The following is an 18,211-nucleotide window of genomic DNA, read 5'->3' on the forward strand; positions in this document are numbered from 1 at the left end:
CAGTACTCGGGAGGGGCAGAATAGAAGGCTCCCCCTGCTAGTAAGAAATCCAGCATGTGCAATTGCTAATCGCCTGACCTATTTCAGGTGCTGAGGATGGCGATCGATAGAGACTGCTGGCACAAGTGATATGTTTTGCTGGTATGCAGGGATGCTCGGGTATCCAACCATTTTTCCGCTATCCGGGTCGGTTCCGGATACCTGGGCCCAGATCCGGATAGCTATCTGCGCGTATCTGGGCGCATAACCCGGGTACCCGCGGATATCCGACGGATATCCGGATCCAGGTACTGAAAGTAAGGAGATGATGTCATTGAGCCAATCAGAGGGCTCCCAGCAGAAGCCCTAGCAACCAATCACAGAGGGGAACCCTGGCCAGCCCCACCTGACCTCATTGAGCCAATCAGAGGTCTCCCAGCCTAAGCCCTGGCACCCAATCACAGAAGGGAACCCTGGCCAGCCCCCCCCCCCCCCCCCCCCCCGTCTAGTAAGGAGGGCTGGCATGATGAGACAGATCGTCCTTGCTTGTGTGGCTGGCTGGTCACTGACAGACTTGCTCCAGTGCTGTTGGCTTAGCAAGTGCTGTATACAGTGATAAACCTAAAGCTGTGAGTGCTAAACACCTTCACTACACTATTGTTCTATTGTTGTAATTGTTTAATTTCATTCACTCAGTTAGGTCCCGTCTGTGTGTGCTGTGCAGGCCAGCAGGACAGTATAGGTTAGGGAATAGGATTACTGTGTTATTGTATTGTAGTTAGTACTGCAGTTAGTTGTTAGAGAGTAGTACTGTGTTAGCTTACTACAGATTACTGCAGTGCTGAGCATTGTCAGTGTGACAGTTAGACAGATAGTGTGCACTGTCTGTCCTCTACTCTGCGGTCTGTCACTCCGTGCTGATTTGATTTTATTAAAGTAAAAGTACCCCACATCATCTGGTGACATCATCATGTATAATTTGTACTATGTCTGCTGGCACCGGCAGCCGGGGGAGGGGCAGCAAGGGCAAGAGGACAGGGAGCAACATTACGGCCACCCTCAGGTCTGCCGTGACAGTGTCGACCCCAGCGGACAACCTAACCTCAGTCAGCGAGCTTTTTGCTCCAGGCGCCACGAATGAACTCAGGGCTGTTAGTCGCAAGGAGTTTGAGGAGGATGCTCTGGGTTTTGAGGAGGGGGGTATGATGTTGATGATGAGATGAAGGACCGTGACTACCATCCACAGGATGGGGATGTCAGCTCTGACTCTGAGGAGGAGGATGCATCGGTGGGTTTGGCACAGAGGATCAGCATTGCAGACAGTGGCCGTGGAATGCGGGGCCCACCACATCCTTCTGCCGCTACCACAAGCCGCACCACTCAACCCCCAACCGCCACAGGGAGAAAAGCAGCAGCATCCCATTCAGGCCGCAGGGGAATCTTCATCTCCCCAATCTGGTGGTTTTTCACTCTGCCCTCTGGGTACCCGGATCCGAATACATTCGGGTTTTAAAAAGTACTACCCGAGCATCCCTGCTGGTATGAGTTGAAATCAATTGAGTCAGAATATTGTGTATGCAGGTAGTGATGAGCGAATCTGATGAGTTCTGTTCTTCCTGAGTTTCCGTGGAAACCTCACTGCTGTCCCTCAGAATCAGAATCAGAATCATTTTATTTATCGCCAAGCACGACTTGGTCGTGCCCGGAATTGGGCTTGGCACAAGCAGGTACAGAAAAAAAGGACAGGCAACAGAGATAACAGAAAGCATACATCAAGCATAATGTAGTACAGTGGTGGTACACAACAGAGAAAAACCTTGTAGTACAGTGGTGATACACAACAGAGTAGTACAGTGGTGATACACAACAGCGAAAAGCCTTGTTCGCAGTAAATATGTAGATCTGCTGTGCAGACATGCTTAAGGGACGGTTCTGGTTAGTTGAGGGAGAACGGTTCTGGCTAGTTGAAGACTAGGCTGATGGGAGGATGGTGCGGTGGTGGAGGGGGGTGGGAGTGAGTCTAGAGAGTTCAGTGATTTGACCGCTGAGGGGAAGAAACTGTTCCTGTGTCTTGAGATCCTGGTGTAGATGGACCGATACCTCTGGCCCGAACGGAGCCGACTGAAGAAGCGAGAGCCTGGGTGTGAGGGATCGTTAGCGATCCGCAAAGCTCTGGAGCACAGTCTGGTGTTGTAGAGGAGGTCCAGCGGGGGGAGAGGTTTTCCAATGATTCTCTCCGCCGATTTGATGACCCTCTGTAGCTTGTGTCTATCACTGGCAGAGGAGCCCGCGTACCAGACCAATATAGAAGAGCACAGGACAGACTCAATTGTGGCTGAGTAGAAGCTTGTCAGAAGTTTCCGGTCCATACCGAACTTCCTCAGTTGGCGGAGGAAGAATAGTCTCTGCTGGGCTTTCCTCTGGATGGAGGTAGTATTGGCCTTCCACCTCAGGTCGTTGGAGATGGTTGTGCCCAGGAGACGAGTGCAGGGGACTTGTGCAACTTCCGTGCCTTCAATATGGATTGGGGGTGGGATGGGGGCACGCTTCCTAAAGTCTATGATCAGCTCAACAGTTTTTGCAGTGTTGAGCACCAACCCATTCACCCTACACCAGTTGCAGATACTTTCGACCTGGTGACGGTAAGCCTCCTCATCGTTGTTGGAGATGAGTCCAACAATGGTGGTGTCATCCGCAAATTTGATAACTTTGACGGAGCTTTCAGTGGATTCGCAGTTGTTTGTATACAGAGAGAACAGGATCGGTGACAGGACGCAGCCTTGTGGGGCCCCTGTGTTGGTGGTTCTTGGTTGAGAGAGGATGGCACCCAGCTTGACGACCTGGGATCTGTTTGTGAGGAAGTCAGTGATCCACAGGCGCAGGGAGGGGTGGACATTGAGCGCAGCAAGGTTCTCCTGAAGTATTTTAGGGCTGATGGTGTTAAACGCCGAGCTAAAGTCAAGGAGGAGGATCCTGGCGTATGAGTTCGCTCTGTCCAGGTGCTCGTAGACTGACTCCAGGCAGATGTTGATGGCGTCGTCGGTGGACCTGTTCGCTCTGTATGCAAACTGGTGTGGGTCTAGCAGGGGCTCTGTTGAGACCTTTAGAAGGGGCATGACCATGCTCTCAAAAGTTTTCATAATGACGGATGTGAGAGCCACAGGTCTGAAGTTGTTGAGGTCGGTGACTCCCTGCTTCTTGGGTACAGGGATGATGGTCGACCTCTTGAAGCAAGCAGGAACTTTACCTTCCTGGAGGGATCTGGTAAAGATGGCAGACAGAATGGGAGCTAGCTGTTGTGCACCGGTTTTCAGGCATGCTGGTGACACACCATCTGGGCCTGAGGCTTTCCTAGTGTTTAGCCTTGACAGGTGCCTCAGGATGTCATCCTCGTTCACGGTCAGAGACGGTGAGTTTGGGCATGGAGCAGGCGGGGTGGAGGAAGGAGCAGGTGGCTTCGGGAGTCCTGCACATGCTGCTTGGTTCTCGAATCTGCAGTAGAATTCACTGGGGTTCTCAACAAGCTCAGTGCTGGGATTTGCATGTTGAGGGGGGGGGGCTTATAGTTGGTGGCAGCCCTGAGGCCTTTCCATACAGCTCGGGAGTCGTTTGAGGAGAGTTTCTGTTTCAGCTTTTCCCCATAGCTCTTTTTGGCATCTCTCAGTTCCTTGTTCAGGTTGTTTTTTGCCTCCCTGTAGTGCTCCTGGTTACCAGTCCTGTGTGCAGCTTCCTTGCAATACCGCAGGTGTCGTAGTTTTTTGGTGAACCATGGTTTGTCATTTGGATAAAGTTTAAAAGTTTTTGTTGGTATACACTGGTCCTCACAGAAGCTAATATATGATGATACGTTGTCCGCCCACTCATCTAGGTTTGGTGATTCCAGGGCCTCCCAGTCCGTGCAGTCGAAGCAGGCTTGAAGTTGTAGCTTAGCCTCACTTGACCATACTTTGGTGGACTTCAGGACTGGTTTTGCAGTTTCCAGGCGCCTCTTGTAGGTTGGTATCAGGTGGATGAGGCAGTGATCGGATGAGCCTAGTGCTGCCCACGGAACGGCCTTATATGCACCTTTCAGGACCGTGTAGCAGTGATCAAGGGTGTTAGTGTTTCTGGTGGGGCAGGTAATATGCTGGTGGAAGCGTGGTAGCTCTTGTTGGAGCTTGGCCCTATTGAAATCCCCCATTATAATGAACAGAGAGTCTGGGAGGGACGTCTCCCACTGCGTGACTGTGTCGCTGAGAATGCGCAGGGCAGATTTGACGTCAGCATCCGGGGGGATGTATGCGCCAACAAGGACATAAGAAGAGAACTCCCTGGGCGAGTATTGTGGTCTGCAGTTTATGAGGAGAAGCTCAAGTTCCGGGGAGCATATTTTGGCGAGTATGGAGGTGTTGGAGCACCAGGTGGGGCTGATGTAAAAACAAATACCTCCACCCTTCCTTTTCCCAGAGAGGGTGCTGTCGCGGTCTGCTCGGATGAGGCCAAATCCTGGGAGATGAAGGGCGCTATCGGGGATGTCGTTGTGGAGCCACGTTTCTGTGAAGCAAAAAACTGGTGTGTTGTTGCCGAGTTCTCTCTTATCAATGAGGAGCTGCAGTTCGTCCAGCTTGTTGGGGAGGGAACGGACGTTTGCTAGAAGGATTGCGGGGATGGCTGACCGCAGACCTTTCCTCTGCAGTCTCACCCTGGCGCCAGCCCGACATCCTCTTCTCCGCTGGCCCTTGCTGGGCCCACGCGCAGAGGGAGTGATTTTCTGGATATGGTTCCAGACAGACTCATACAGGAGCCTGCCCACTGGGGACAGGTCTGCATTTTCCCATTTGAGGAGCTGCGACCTGGTGAAGGAGGTGCGAGGGGGAAGGAGTGATGCTGGGGGCATGGATGTAAGTGCTGCCTCACCGCCACCAAGGGCATGGTGCAGTGATGTCGCTGCAGGCAACATGGGAGTCAAGGGCAGTGCAATGCGGACCATCACCTTGCAGTGCAAAGACAGTTCGAACTGGGGCAGTGCAAAAACAGACCATCACATGCGCAGCGTCAACACGGTCCGCCACATGAGCAAAACAGTCTATCACATGGGCAGTGCAATACAGTTCATCATATGAGCAGTGCAATACAGTCCCTTACATGAGCAGTGCAATAACAGTCCATCAACATGAGCAGTGCAATACAGTCCCACACATGAGTGGTGCAAAACAGTCCCTCACATGAGCAGTGCACTACAGTCCATCGCATGAGCGGTGCAATACAGTTCATCACATGAGCGTGCAATACCGTTCGTCACATGAGCGGTGCAATACAGATCATCACATGAGGGTGCAATACAGTCCATCCCATGAGCAACGCAATACAGTCCATCCCATGAGCAACGCAATACAGTCCATCCCATGAGCAACGCAATACAGTCCATCACATGAGCAACGCAATACAGTCCATCACATGAGCAGCGCAATACAGTCCATCACATGAGCGTGCAAAAGAAAAATGGCCCTCATATGAGCAGTGCAGTGCAGTACAGTTCATCACATGAGCGTACAGTCCCTCACATGAGCAGCGCAATACAGTCCGTCTCGAGCAGTGCATTACAGACCATCACATGATTAGTGCAAAAAACTGAAGCAGTTCGTTCTATCCGTGCAGAAGCAGACCATCGCATGCGTTCTGCAAATACAGTCCTTCACATGGGTAGCGTAGTACAGACCCAGGAGCCCCAAGCACTGCAGCCCCCCTGGACAGGGTAGTAGGCAGGCCGGAGCCCCAACAAGGAGACAGTGGCAGTGTGTATGGTGCCCAGCAATAGGGCTCTCACCTGGAGTGGCTTGAGTGTGTTCCAGGGTAGACCAGGCGGCACTGTGGGTGGCTGATAGCTGGCTGCTTGCTCCGGGCCAGAAATTCTGACAGTGCGCTAATCTGCATATTAACTCCCTATCCGAATGCACCATATACTGGCTGGATTTTCCCTTGAGGCTCAGTTCACACTGCAAAGCCAAACGGGTCATTTTGCCGAATTGCAAAAACTAACAATGCTCAGATTTTCATGTTGTTAAAAAGATCTGCTCACGCTGTCAGTGCGGTACAGATCCGTTCCGGTAAATGAGACGCAAAAATCCCTATTGTTCTGTATAGCAGATGCATTACCTTAGAAAGCCCATGGTGCAAAAGCAACTGCTCTGGACTCAATACAAACCTGAAACGCCGTCAAAGCGGCAGCCCCCTGACCCCCCACCCCCCCAACCACGGCCAACATATACAATAACCCTGAAATGTCAGCTCTTTCTTCATTCCATGTGCAGCCCCCCCTTCCCCCCCATGTACATCAACCCCGAAGTGTAAGCAGTCCCTCTGTTCCATGTGCTGGCCCTGTTCCATATGAATTTGATCAGGTGTTTAACCACCCTGGCGTTCTATTAAGATCGCCAGGGTGGCTGCGGGAGGGTTTTTTTGAAATAAAAAAAAAACTATTTCATGCAGCCAACTGAAAGTTGGCTGCATGAAAGCCCACTAGAGGGCGCTCCGGAGGCGTTCTTCTGATCGCCTCCGGCGGCCAAAAGTAACACGGAAGGCCGCAATGAGCGGCCTTCCGTGTTTTGCTTACTTCGTCTCTATGGCGACGAGCGGAGTGACGTCATGGACGTCAGCCGACGTCCTGACGTCAGCCGCCTCCGATCCAGCCCTTAGCGCTGGCCGGAACTATTTGTTCCGGCTGCGCAAGGCTCAGGCAGCTGGGGGGACCCTCTTTCGCCGCTGCTCACGGCGGATCGCCGCAGAGCGGCGGCGATCAGGCAGCAGACGCGGCTGGCAAAGTGCCGGCTGCGTGTGCTGCACTTTATTTCATTAAAATCGGCCCAGCAGGGCCTGAGCGGCACCCTCTGGCGGTAATGGACGAGCTGAGCTCGTCCATACCGCTAAGGTGTATAGCAGCCTCCCCCACCCATGCTCCATTTTCTCCTTTTTATTTCATGTACTGCCCTCCTTGTGCAGCTCCCCCTTTTGGCTGTAATGTATGTGGTGCTTGTGTCAGCTCAGCTATAGTATGTTGGGGGAGGGGTCTCTTGCCTTGGGGGTCTGTGAGAAGCTGCAGCCTCCGGTGTCAGTTGTCAGTCTTCCTTTCTCTGGGCTGAGTGATGCAGCATCTGGCTGAGGTGATTGCTATGGTGCAGGTGGAGTTTGGATAATATCACAGAGGCTGTACAACTTGGCTGTATCAATCATAACTGACCATACAAACCAACACTGATAGGTTATTTCCTGATCCCCACCACTTTTCTACCCATTTCATTTATTTACTACATGGTTACTAGAAAACTGGTATGCTTTTCAGTCTTCAGCCTGAAGAAGGCTGGAAAGAGCCACCTGGTGGCAGTTTGTCAGTATAGCATTCTCCTTATGCATGCATGTAATGTATTTTGAGCCACTACACACCATCCCAGTGGTTTTCCATAACCCAAGGCCCACTACGCTACACACTGTCCTCACCACAAACTCTCTGGATTTGGCCAAGATTAGTTGTTCCAAAACTGCTGTTCCAAATAAACAAGCTACTTGTCTCCTCTTGTAGATGCATGTGGTATATGGATAGGAGGGGAGCAGACATCTAGGAGAGAGGTGGCAATGCCTGCTACAGAACAGTGATCAGGCATTACAGCATATCTGATTGCTAAAGAGCGGACACCTGTGGGTAACCTACAATGCAAGTGTGACCCCTGTGTCACCTGTGTTCCCTTTATTGTTACTTCTGCTCGCCCTCCTCAGTGAGGCTGTGCTAATAAAGGCCACTTGAAGCCAGAGGGAGATGGAGGCTGCCATTTTTATTTCCTTTTAAGCAAAGAAATACGAGTTGCCTGGCTGTCCTGCTGCTCATTTGCATCTAATACTTTTATCATACAATAGAAAAGCAAGAAACACAAGTTCAATCGTAAAACATAACTTTTAATTACAATATTCGTAATCGGTCACATATGACATAGCATAAAATAGTCCTTATTGCACGTTTGCCACATATAAATCGCCTAACGCACATTTTGAAGCCCACAACATGGTTGCTTCTTCAGAGGCTTTCATTTCTAGGCTTACAGTTTGTGAAAAAGGACAGTTAAAGTGAACCCCAGGTGAGAGTTATATGGAGGCTGCCATATTTATTTCCTTTTAAACAATACCAGTTGCCTGGCTGTCCTGCTGATCCCCTGCCTCTAACACTCTTAGCCATAGACTCTGAACAAGCATGCAGCATATCAGGTGTTTCTGACATTAGATCTGACAAGATTAGCTGCATGCTTGTTTCTGGTATTATTCAGACACTGCTGATCCCAGAGTGATAAACAGGACTGCCAAGCAACTGGCATTGTTCAAAAGGGAATATACGTCAGCCTCCCTAGTCTTCTCTTTTTACTTGTCCTTTAACCTGGTTACAGAAAGCTTCTGCAGTTGTGGAGCAGATGCCCAGGAGAGCCAATCGGCTTTCGCCTGATCAGCAGTGTGATTCCAGTGACCTTGCTGCACATTGCTCTGACATTCAGTACCTGTTTGATAAGTTAGCGCTAAAGTAATCATACAAATTTACACCTTAAACTAGTGAAGCTCAAAACTGCTGTCTGCAAGTTGGGAAATCTGTCTAAGCAGTGTTGGCACACATATGCACTGTTGGTGGTACTTGAGGTCAGGGTTGGGAAGCCCTGCTGGATACTGCATAAATGAATAAATAGAGGTGTCTTACCTTTTAAGATGACTCACACCAAATTATTGGGGTAGTTGTTTTTATTGATAAAATGGTTACACTGTTGACAACTCGTTTCTCTGGTCTCTGCCCGCTTCCTCAGTTCAATAACACAGAATAAACATGGACTATGTGGGGGGGATGGTAGATGCCTGTATAGTGTTTAATATTGGCCATGATAGGTGTCAGAACACACACAGCATTGCTTTGTGAGGGGCTGTGTGGCCACAGACCAATCAGAATGTCCATGCTAAGCGCTGTCCACCACTGAAAGCACCTACAGCATCCACATGAGCACCAAAACTCAACTATGTAACAATGTAAGGAGGTGGTCTGGTCAAATGAATTTTCTTTGGCCTCCAAATTCCTCAGATTTCAATCCAAGCATCCGTGGGATGTGCTAGAAAAACAAGTCCGATTCATGGAGGCCTCACCTCCTAACTTACAGGGCTTAAAGGATCTGCTGCTAACGTATTGGTGCCAGATACCACAAGGGCCTTGTCAAGTCCATTCCATGAAGGGTAAGACCTGCTTTGGCTGCACATTAAGGAGCTACACAGTGTTAGACAGGTGATTGTAAATGTTTTGGCTTATCTGTGTATATTGAGCCGAACAGCCTAACGTATTAATTTTAAGGTTTATTGTTGGAATTGGGCAACACTGGTGGTAAGTATATAAAATGTATACATTTCTGAGGCATCTTTACCAAATCCGCATTTGGAATGCTTTTGAACATTTATTTGTCTAAGAAGAATACAAATCAGTTGTACCTTCTTCCTCAGGTTGTGCGAGCGAAAGAACGTCTGGACCAGGAGCTTCAGATACAGAACCAGGAGGGAAAGGCTGAGGGGGAGGACAAGACCACGTGATACCTGAGCATATGCTTTGCTTGACTGGAGAAGGCTGCCCAACTCTATGGAGGGGATTTTATAAAGACTTGCAGACTAGAGACATGGTACCCCACTGCCATCCACACGGGCACGCCCCTGCTGTAATTTATGACTGATATTAAATCTATATATTTTTCTAGGCTGTTTCAGTGAGACTTCAGGGTACATAGTGCTCCTGTGGCCTATATGAATTGATGGAAGCTGTTTTGTCGTCGGTAGACTATCGGGCTGCCACATACAGACACAAACTGTGGTCTCCTCTGTATGGCTCAGGAATCAGGTGCTTTATAAGAATGATGATCAGTGTGTGCTCAGCTGAGGCAAGCAGTGATCCTACCGCTGGATGATCCATGTCTGGATCGTGTACCGCTGGGACTGGCCTCTGTGAGATGGGAAGAGTCAGCCCCAGGCAGCTGGTATGAATTATTGCATCTCATCTGATGAGTGACTTATTCCTGCACGATATCTCATCACTAAACCGCTGATTTTGTCTAATAAAGACATTATTTCACTCATTAAGCCTCGTCTCCCATTAACTGACCTGCAGCACTCTCTGTGGGAAATGGAAAGTAGAGGGTCAAATAGTCCGCTTTGAACATCCAGCCACTTACAGGGAATTTTTTGAATGGAAAAGTCATTCTTTGTGTATGATTGGTTGTTTGAAGTAAACCTACCTTTGGCTGTTCTTCACAGTAAATAGTAAATCATCTGCTGTATGACTGCACTGTGCATCCTCTGATATCGCAGTGCTATCGCACAATCCTTAGCTGAGTGTAGCTGTCATTGCAGCATAGATAGTGTGGTCACACTCTGCATTGTGATCAGGGCTGTGGAGTTGGAGTAATTTTGGGTATCTGGAGTCGGTGGTTTCATAAACTGAGGAGTCGGATGATTTTTGTACCGACTCCACAGCCCTGATTGTGATCTCATATCTCAGATACAGCCCAGTCAAAGTGTGCAGCTGTACTGTGTTTACTGTCCCCTTCCCATCCTAGCTGTTAGTGCCCGATAATGGTACAATGTTCTCCCCGAAGGTGATCGTCAGTACCTGTATCGTGTTTCTTAGTGGTCAACGTTAATAATGTAAGAGACACCTATTAAAGTATTGCAAGATGCTACCTTTGGGCATCATAAGACGCAAATATTGTGCAAACACAGCCCAGTTTCCACTATTGCACTCGGACGTTAGTAGTGTAGTGCTTTGACTTTGCGGTGGTTCGGTGGCCGACGTGATGCAGTAAGCGTGCTAGGCCCCATTGCCTTGCATTGCCTTTGTGTTACCCTGCTGCAAAACGGTAACGCAACGCAGATTTATGGTGCAAGTGTAAAAGGGGCCTGAAACCTGCCTAGGTAAATCCAGACAGATATGAAATGAAAGTTGTGCGATCATGTTAATATTTTGTAGAGGTTTGATTGGCTAGTTGTGATCATGCTGGGTACAACAGGAAGAGGTTGCATATAGTCACGTGACTGCTTTGTTAACCACTAGAAGAAAAAAATGTAATTATCTACTGTCCATGAGGCAGCAAGCCTGTGTGAGGGCCCTTTAAAGCTACATGTGACTCTGATTTCCGATTTATGAGATTTCAATTTTTATTGCGATTTAAAAAAAAAAAAGTCCTTCATGCTGCGTTTTTCTCCTTGTGTTGCTAGCATCCAGTGAAAATAGGAGTCGCAAATCGGAATTGCGATTTGCAGTGTAAAAGAACCCTGAGCGCTGTTTTGCGCTACATGCAATTACGGTTTTGATGCGATTTTACAGGTGATTACGATTTTTGATGTGAGTGAGGGTTCTTTAACACTGCGTGCGATTCTGAGTCCGATGCAAATTTTTCCATAGGATTCTTGATGCGATGAAAAGAAAGTCCTGCATACTGCGTTTTTCCAGCTTTTTGTTGCATCCACTGAAAACCGGAATCACAAATTGGAATTGTATTGCGATTTTCAGTGTAATAGAAGCCTGAGGGAGGTGTAACCAGAGGAAAATGGGTTGTTACTGATTTACCACTATTCAAAACACATAGAAGGTGCCAATCAAAAACTAATGCAGTTGACTGGAGAAGGGCCTCATTTGGCCTACGTATTGACGGCTCATCCTGCTGCCGCTCAAATCTTCACCGGCTGTTCCCTCTGAGTCGTTGCAACTCAGAGGGAGGAGTAATTTGGGTTCTGGCAATAGCCGGAACACCAAACTGCCGTTACACGCCCCGGGCAGTATATTTCTGCTATGGCGGCGCCTAGTTTCTGTACTGTGCCTGCTTCGGCCTCATTTGAGCCTCTCTGGACCAGCGGCCCTGGTGCGGTCGCAGCCTCTGCACCCACTATTGCTGCTATGCCACTGAGTCTTGTCATCTAAGCTGTAAGAAACTCATTGACAATGCAGCTAGAAGCATCTAGTGACACCATCACCTACAAGCTGGCAGAGTGTTTAGAGAGGTTCAGGCTGTGTTTATACAGATCCGCAGCTGCCTCTGTTGTCCCGCAGCAGCTGTGTGGCAACGTGTCAGGAGAGCGGAGATAATGCCAGCCTGATCCCTCATTCATGGCTGATCTGTATAGGGAAAGAAGCAACAAAAACTTGTAAAAGGCATAAAGCTGCAGGAAAAAATAGTTCTCAGTTTTATCATCCCTATTTTTCTAAATGGGTCCCAAATGTTTGTTGTAATGACTTTAGTTCCAGCCGTGAGGATGCGTTCCCAAGAGCTTACATTTATATCCCGTGGCTGATGAGTGCTACAGCTTATTGTGATCACAGCCAAGAAACTGGTAATGGCAGCATCAACCATTTTCTCATCAGTTCATTTAATGTACACTTTATTGTAAAAAAAAAAGTTACATACTGTACTTAGAGTCTGAAGCCTTATAAAATCGATCTTTTTATTTAACATTTATCTTCTGCAGTATCACCATAGCTAAAACGCTACATTCCCCCTGCAGAATGCTGTAATTAAACCCCCCAAATCCCGGGGGCAAAATGCGGTGATCGCTTCCTGTCACAGGTAGAGTTAAAGGGCTGTAGCTCTGCCTCTACTCGCGTCAATCCCCGCTGGTCCCCACCGCTCTGTCTTCTTTCACTGAGAGGGGCGGGGGAGAGGCGGAGATCAGCTGGGACTGACGCTTATCGAGGCAGAGCTACAGCCCTAAGCTCTGCCTCCCCAGGCAGCAAAATCCCTTTGAAAGTCGTGGATTTTTGCCCCTGGATTTGGGGAGTTTAAATACAGCGTTCTGCCGCGGGGATGCAGTGTTTTAGCCATGGAGATAGTGCAGAAGAGAAATGTTTAATAAAAACCAATTTTATAAGGCTTCAGACTCTCTTTAAGTTATTAGGGGGAATCCTCTGGATGCTCCTGAGGCTTCCCCGATGTCCAGGACTCCTCCACTGCCAGCCGGGACCCACTTTATCTTCACAACTCCGCTTCCCTTGGTGTACATGTGCGGTCGCACTGTGCAGACGCGAGAAGGGTTTACCCCTGAGCAGTAGCACAGAGCCGCTAGTGCACAGGGGAAAAAAGCAGTGCACAAGCGGCTTCACACTACTGTGTGGCTGCGCTTGTATGCGAGGGGGGGGGGGGGGGGGGGGGTGGCCAGCAGCAATCTTCAACATTAAAGTCAAAAGTTGTTTAGAGGGTCCCAGCGCAGCATAGGAGGGGTGTACAAAGAATCTGGGAAACATCTGGACCATCCAGATCCTTCCCTCTAATGAGGAAAGTATCTTAACCACTTGAGGACCACAGTGGTAACCCCCCCACCCACCCAAAGACCAGGCTAGCTAAACACAGCACAGGAGTGATTTCCCCCCCCCCCCCCCCCCCCAACAGAGCTCTCTGTTGGTGGGGTCTGATCGCCCCCCCCAGTTGTTTATTATTTAAAAAATAAATTTGTGTTTTTTAATGGTTTTTTTCCAGCAAACCCCCAGCCGGCCAATCCTGGCGATCGGCTGTCATGGGCTTCTGCCTATGAGAGCCGATTACTCTCTTGTCCCCCGTGTCACACAGCTGTCCCTAGTACAGTGCTGCTGCTGATCGCAGCACTTTCCCGTGTAGACGGCGATCACACCGTCTATCAGTCTCCCGAGCGGCGATTGCCGCTCAGAGACTGAAGAGGGGGTGGAGCTCCGCCCCCTGAGAATGAGATGCGAGCGATCTCCTTCCGTAGCTGGCTCCAGGACCTGACACCAATTGGTGTTAGGCGGCCCTGGGGCTGCCTCCGCGGCCACGCCCATTGGCGTTGTGCGGTTTTAGAGCAGTTAACTTTTTTGTTCAGTTATGTTGTTCTTTAACTACTTAAAGACTGCCTCATGCCAATTGGCGTGACCGCGGCAGCAGCCCCAGGACCACCTAACGGCAATTGGCGTCAACTCCTGGGGCTGCAGTTTTACAGGGAACGGCCGCGCGCATGCGGAACGGAGTTCCGTGATTAGCCTGCTAGCTGCCGATCGCGGCTAGCAGGCTGTTTGTAAGCGAAAGGGGAGAGAAATCCCCTTTCATTTACAAACTGTACAGCGCTGCGGTCCCCGGCAGAGCTGTACGAGATTGGCGATCCCCGGCCTCTGATTGGCCGGGGAGCACCGTCCTCTTATAGGCTGATGCCTATGAGAGGCGGAATAGGACGGATCGCCGTCCTCTTCCATAAAGATTACAGAGGGGAGGGAGAGAGCCTCATAGAGGCTGGGGTAAAAAAATAATAAACGGCCGCAGCAATTGGACCCCTCCGGCGTCATGTCCCCTTAGGGACAAAAAAGGTGAGTCCGATCGCTGGGCTCTATAGCTGGGCTGTGCAGGAGGCTGAAAAGCCTGCACAGCCCAGTACTGCAAAAAATGGCCTGGTCTTTAGGGGTAGTTAGCACTGTGGGCATCAAGTGCTTGGTTCCTGTGACAATTACAAAAATAAAAATTCTGGCTTGTTTTTACAGAAAGCTGAACTCTGGTCATTATGGTGGCTATAAGTTGTGGTCTGGGTTTCATTTTTGGTTTAGTTGGTCTTAAACCCGGATGGCCGGAGCTGCCCGGCCCTCTGTGGTTATAGACTCCGTGCCTTGTCTGTGTTTATTCAGACATCAGGAGGGATGAGAACACCTGATCTGCCTACTCGGTACTACTCCTATTGGGACACAGGTTTATATGATGCTGCACTTACCCCCCACATACATACATTGCTATGTGCTCTTACACTGACCAGCAGTGTAGCAATAGAGGCTGCGACTGCACTGGGGCAACTAGACTAGAGAGGCACACTAGGGGTCCCTCCTTCAACCTTTTAATTAGCCCCACATTGGTGCCATGCTGGTAATGATTACCTCATGATCATGTCAATGCCAGGTGTCAGCAATTGGGATCCTCAGCAGGGTCAGGCATCACCGCAGGTCTCTTTCATGAAGAATTGGACATTCACAGTGGCTGGATAGTGTACTGGTTAAGGGCTCTGCCTTTGCCATGGGAGACCAGGGTTCGAATCCTGGCTAAGACAAGTACCTATTCAGTAAGGAGTTCAAGGCAAGACTCTCTAACACTGCAGGGTGGCCTCTTGAGCGTGTCCCAGTGGCTGCAGCTCTTGAGCGCTTTGAGTCCGACAGGAGAAAAGCGCTATACAAATGTTCTGATTATTATAATTATATTATTATATTCACTGCTGAACCCCTCCACCCCCCCCCCCCCCCCCATGAGTTCTCCTTAACCACTTAAAGAGAGTCTGAAGCGAGAATAAATCTCGCTTCAGACCTAATAGATAGCAGGGGCCCGCCGCTATTGCGCCGCTAAACGGGGGTCCCTTCACCCCCAAATCCCCTCGGTGCAGCGGGGGAGCGCTTCCTGGTTGGGGCAGGGCTAACCGCCGCAGCCCTGCCCCACACGTGTCTGTCAGCGCGTATCTCCGCCTCTCCCCCGCCCCTCTCAGTCTTCCTTCACTGAGAGGGGCGGGGGAGAGGCGGCGATGCGCCGCTGACAGACGCGACTGGAGGCAGGGCTGCAGCCGTTAGCCCTGCCTCCAGGAGCGACCAAGTCTGTGACCAAGTGTCGCAGTGGGGGGTTTGGGGGTGAAGGGACATGCCCCTGCTTACTATGAGCTCTGAAGCGAGATTTATTCTCGCTTCAGAGTCTCTTTAATCCTATCCGGACGGATATATCCGTCCAGATAGCATATAGGCTACACCGCTGCCTGGTGCGCGCTCCGGCCGCCTTCCGTTAGCCTGGAGATCAATGAATGGGAAAAAAGTTCCCATTCATTGATCTAAGCCCCTGTATGAAAGAACGGCTCCGTCTTTCACAAATCCCCTTCTGCCCCATCCACTCATTACTTTCGCTTTGCGTAGGATCTTTCCGCATGCAGAAGTGAGCTTCGAGGGCATCTTGTGGCCAAATAGTAAAAGTACATCTGGAAATAAAAATTTCCAGATAATGACAATTTTTTTTTTTTACTTTTACAATTATCCCCTTACCTCCCACACTCCTCGATAGGTACACATAAGTTAAAAATATATTTATTAAAAAAATTGACATAGTTACATTAGGGACTGAACGTTTTTTAATATGTATGTAGTAAAGTATATTACTGTTATTTTTTAAAATTTGGGCTTGTAATAAGCGATGGACGCAAAACTGAAAAAATGCACCTTTATTTCCAAATAAAATATTGGCGCCATACATTGTGATAGGGAAATAATTTAAACGGTGTAATAACCGGGACAAATGGGAAAATAAAATACATGGGTTTTAATTATGGTAGCATAATGAATTTTTTTTCTTAATCTTCCTGTTAAAATTTATTTATAATAAAATAATTCTTAGCAAAATGTACCACCCAAAGAAAGTCTAAATGGTGGTGGGAAAAACAAGATCTAGATAATTTCATTGTGATACAGTTATTGGCGAATGAATGGGAGGTGAATGTTTCTCGGATGCATACGGTGAAATGACACTGAAGGCTGACTGGAGGCGCCATAGTATGGCAGCCTCGGCTCTTGGATTTCAGACATTATTCACCCATCCTTCCAGAACATGTATGAGCTAAAACCAATTCGTACACCCCTCTTCCCCCCGTTTGTACTTGGTGAAATAAATTATTCTGATTCTCATGCGTGCTGTTCCCCTCTCCAGTTTACATCTCTGACACTGCAGCTGTATTTGGTGCTCCATATTATGTATCAAGTGCTTGAAGTGTCCCAATATAAAACTCACAGTAAGGCCCTCAGCTCTTGGGGGTACACAAGAGCCAGGCAATAAGTATTTTTAAACTGGAACCAGCACTGGCGCCATCTAGTGGATACAAAATAATTCTGCATGTCCACTTTGTATTGGCTCTAGAAACAGACAGGAACTGGAAAATTCAATTTTTCCTAATAAAATCAGTCTGTGCAAGTCAGACCAGAATAATGCAAGGAATAATAAGTCCTATTTTCCATGGGATAAAATTATTAAAAACAGTTTAAAATTAGAAGTAAAAGTAAACTTACCTCCTCTAGGGTAAAAAAAAAACCTCAATGGTGAGTAAAATCTGATGAATATAATGCACTCGAATAAAATCTATTATGTTCCTCAGATTTTGCTCTCTTTATATGCCCAAAGAAAACTAGCTTAATGTTGTATTGTCTCATATGAATGGTGCAGTATTTCACAGAGCCTCAGTGTCCCAGAGCTATTGACCTTTTTTATCTATCCCCTGCACTCAGCTAATCTCTGCTAGGAAAGTGGTTTATGGCTGTTATTCCTTATGAGTGAGGATTACTCTATAGTCTGACTGATTTCTGACTGGAGAGAAAGTATCACTTGTTTACCCGAATGTTTAACTCTTTCAGGCAGAACAGGATTACAGCTTAGTTATTTGAATGCTTGGTACTGTACAAACACGTCTCATCGACACAGTTTTTAGAATAAATTTAGCAATGACTGCTTTTATAATCTCTCAATTATACGCCCCTCTTAAATATATAGTCCACAGAATATACAAGGGTCGTAACAGCCGTTTGCTTTTATTTGCTATGTATGGTATTATTTCAGCGTAATTTAAGCTGCATCTGTCAGGTCATTCTCGTCTCTCTGCAGTGCTTGTCCCATGACTTCAGAACGCCAGAAACAGTTTCTTCAGCAGCGTTAACATGAAGCACCCAACCCCCCACCTATCCCCAATTCCTCAGTGAGTGTGATGCTATTGCAACAAAGGACTTGAAAACCTTGTAAAAAGATATGATAAATGCTTAGAGCATATGATGCAAAAAGGACAGAGCCTGTCATGCCAGCCTGTGTCTGAATGATACAGGATTGGGGGGGGGGGGGGTCTCTGGGTTAAATAAAATGTAATCACCTGTGTCTTAATTACATTGAATTTGGTAATTCTCCCTTCCCCTCCCCAATCCTGCAGCGTTAAATATACATGCTTGAGGCTTTCTCCAGCCCTCCCCAGACTTATCGCTCCCTCGCAGTCCTCTGCCTTCTCGTTCTTCTGCAATTTGCACCAGAAAGTCCTCTGGACTGGGGCCAACTGCGCATGCGCTTCCCCCGCCGTGCTCCTGTTGCCAGGACCGCTCTGTGGCAGTGCAGTATTACTGCATAGGCGCCGAACGCTCATGGCGACAGGAGCTCGCGTGGCCGTACTGCGTCTGCACTGACTGGGCCCGACTGGAGGGTTTTCTGGGACCATT

General features: G+C 48.6%; 1 protein-coding gene across 1 annotated transcript in view; it reads left to right on the forward strand.

The window, feature by feature from the left end:
* The window catches only part of CORO7 (coronin 7), a 343,435-nt gene extending 333,337 nt beyond the window's left edge, over window positions 1-10,098 (forward strand). Inside the window, exon 31 of the mRNA XM_068244175.1 lies at window positions 9,472-10,098. Coding sequence (XP_068100276.1) covers window positions 9,472-9,558 — 87 coding nt within the window. The 3' untranslated portion in view covers window positions 9,559-10,098. The remainder of the gene's footprint in view (window positions 1-9,471) is intronic.
* The last annotated feature ends 8,113 nt before the right edge of the window (window positions 10,099-18,211 follow it).

Source organism: Hyperolius riggenbachi, chromosome 7 (genome assembly GCF_040937935.1).
Source record: "Hyperolius riggenbachi isolate aHypRig1 chromosome 7, aHypRig1.pri, whole genome shotgun sequence".
Classification (NCBI taxonomy): Eukaryota; Metazoa; Chordata; class Amphibia; order Anura; family Hyperoliidae; genus Hyperolius; species Hyperolius riggenbachi.